At 37.1% G+C, this 1,932-nt stretch overlaps 1 protein-coding gene across 1 annotated transcript; it reads right to left on the bottom strand.

Annotated features, from left to right (window-relative positions):
* Nucleotides 1-443: 443 nt before the first annotated feature.
* On the bottom strand, nucleotides 444-971 carry LOC118349037 (precursor of CEP9-like). Its single transcript, XM_035692395.1, has one exon. The coding sequence runs from the start codon at nucleotides 969-971 to the stop codon at nucleotides 444-446; it is 528 nt and encodes a 175-aa protein (XP_035548288.1).
* Between the last annotated feature and the right edge of the window lie 961 nt (nucleotides 972-1,932).

Genomic DNA, 1,932 nt, shown 5'->3' with positions numbered 1-1,932 from the left:
AGCTTAATGAGCAGGCATCATTATACTAATGCTCTTAATTTGTAATATTTGGAACAATAAGAGTGGCCAAATATTCAATATCGGCCTAGACCTCGTTTCTGTACATGCCTAGTCGTGATTAATTTGGTTCTTTGTTTTTACTTTGAAAAACATGACCAACGCCAGGGCTGCCATGTCCGTGTTAAGATATAAAATAATAAAATCTATCTCTTCCCATCAGCTTAAACTTTTTGGACAAGTGGTGATTTTATATGATATCAGAGCAGATGTCCTAATAACTTCGAATTCTAAATCTACACTCTATCCCATTTAATTAAATATTTCACTTGTTGGGCCTACTCATTGAGAGAAGTCTGACCCACAAGTGAGGGAAAATGTTAAGATATAAAATAATAAAATCTATCTTTTTTCATTAGTTTAAGCTTTTGGGACAAGTGGTGATTTCACAGTCCGGGTACTGTGGGCCGGTAATTATCTTTGAATCCTGTAAGAGAAGGCCTGACACCCTTGCCCTTAGCTAGTGCCTTTGATTCAACATCCGCTTCCTGGTTTTGGAATGAATGGCCAACCCCAGGGCTATTGCCAGGTGCTGTCGGTCGGAAATCATCTTTATTATGCGCCGCATCTGAGTCGCGGAAGCCAAAGCTGTAATTTGGTTTCATGGGCGGGACAGAAGCTTCTTTCTTGCTTGTCACAGATTGATCGACAGTACTAGGAATGTGACTTGCGTATGTTGTTTTTGGTTCATATTGAACATGCGGTGCGGCGCTGTCAAAGGATTTGATCATGGTGGCCGATTCGCTGCCTCGTTTTCTCGTTTCCCCGCTAGAGCCATGCAGATCTCTAGGGCTTCTCATGTACTGCTTTTGCTTTGTTGACTTTATTTTCCTTCCTTGAATTACCAGAGCTTCATGGAAAGAAACCAGTGCAAGAAGAATGACACATTTATACAAGGCTTGGAATTTTTCCATTAGCGAAGGAAAGTAATTGACTCGGTTTTTTTGTATGATAGAATGAGATGGCTCTGAAAAAATTCAGGCAGTAAGAGGAAGGAGGAGTTGGACAGGGAGCTGGTAGGTACGTAGAAGCCTGATGATGACACAAGTTCTTGTTTGCTTTAGTATTTATAATCTTGGAGGGTGTTTCATTCCTAATATTAGAATGATCTTAACCATTAGGTTTTCTATAAACTATTATACGGACTGAATGCTCTCAAATTTGAATGGTTTGCAAGTTTTGGACTTTTAAAATGCCCTGATCTGATCATTAGAGAATCTACATAATTGGAGTAGTCCCCAAGATCATTCTCCAGAATTAATTTCCTTGTGCCTTGACCCACTACAACTCATCATGTATCGATCGGTTTTATTTTATATCATGTTGTTGCTTCTTTTCTTCATAATGAAATAGAAAGATATCCTTTGGTGTCTTTGGCTATGGATTTCTGACCGGGTGGCTATATATATATATATATATATATATAGTTAGGAGGTGCTGTGGGCTTGATTTTTATGGGATTCATATTGAGACATACTCTCAACTTCTAGTCAACTGGGTTATTAATTAGGAATATTTGTAATATTTGGTATCTTGAAGATTTTTGGGATGAGATCCAAGCTCGCATTCTTTGCATCGACTAAAAAATTACTTATATCTATTGAGAAAGTAATATTGTGATTGATTTTCTTACTAAGTAGGGTAATGGAGGTTTAAATAGGGAATGAATTGATGTTAGAGATACTTTATCTAGTTAGTTATAAAGAGGTCTTCTAATTTGCATGAACAGAATTGGTTTTCCTTATTTGAGGCTATCAAAGTGAGGTACTTGGTTTTTGCTTCTTGTCTCTTTTTTATTTTCTTATGTGTGATTCTTGCAGGTTGGTTTCTTAAGGTTATTCTTTCTATTTGGTTTGCAATTTTTTGGCTTTCTTA

The sequence above is a fragment of the Juglans regia genome, chromosome 7, assembly GCF_001411555.2.
Source record: "Juglans regia cultivar Chandler chromosome 7, Walnut 2.0, whole genome shotgun sequence".
Taxonomy (NCBI): Eukaryota; Viridiplantae; Streptophyta; class Magnoliopsida; order Fagales; family Juglandaceae; genus Juglans; species Juglans regia.
The sequence above is the reverse complement of the archived record's forward strand: the minus strand, read 5'-3'. Positions and strand labels throughout refer to the sequence as shown.

Coding starts and splice junctions, on each gene's coding strand:
- LOC118349037 (XM_035692395.1), bottom strand. CDS start 971: ATGGAAAAATTCCAAGCCTTGTATAAATGTGTCATTCTTCTTGCACTG.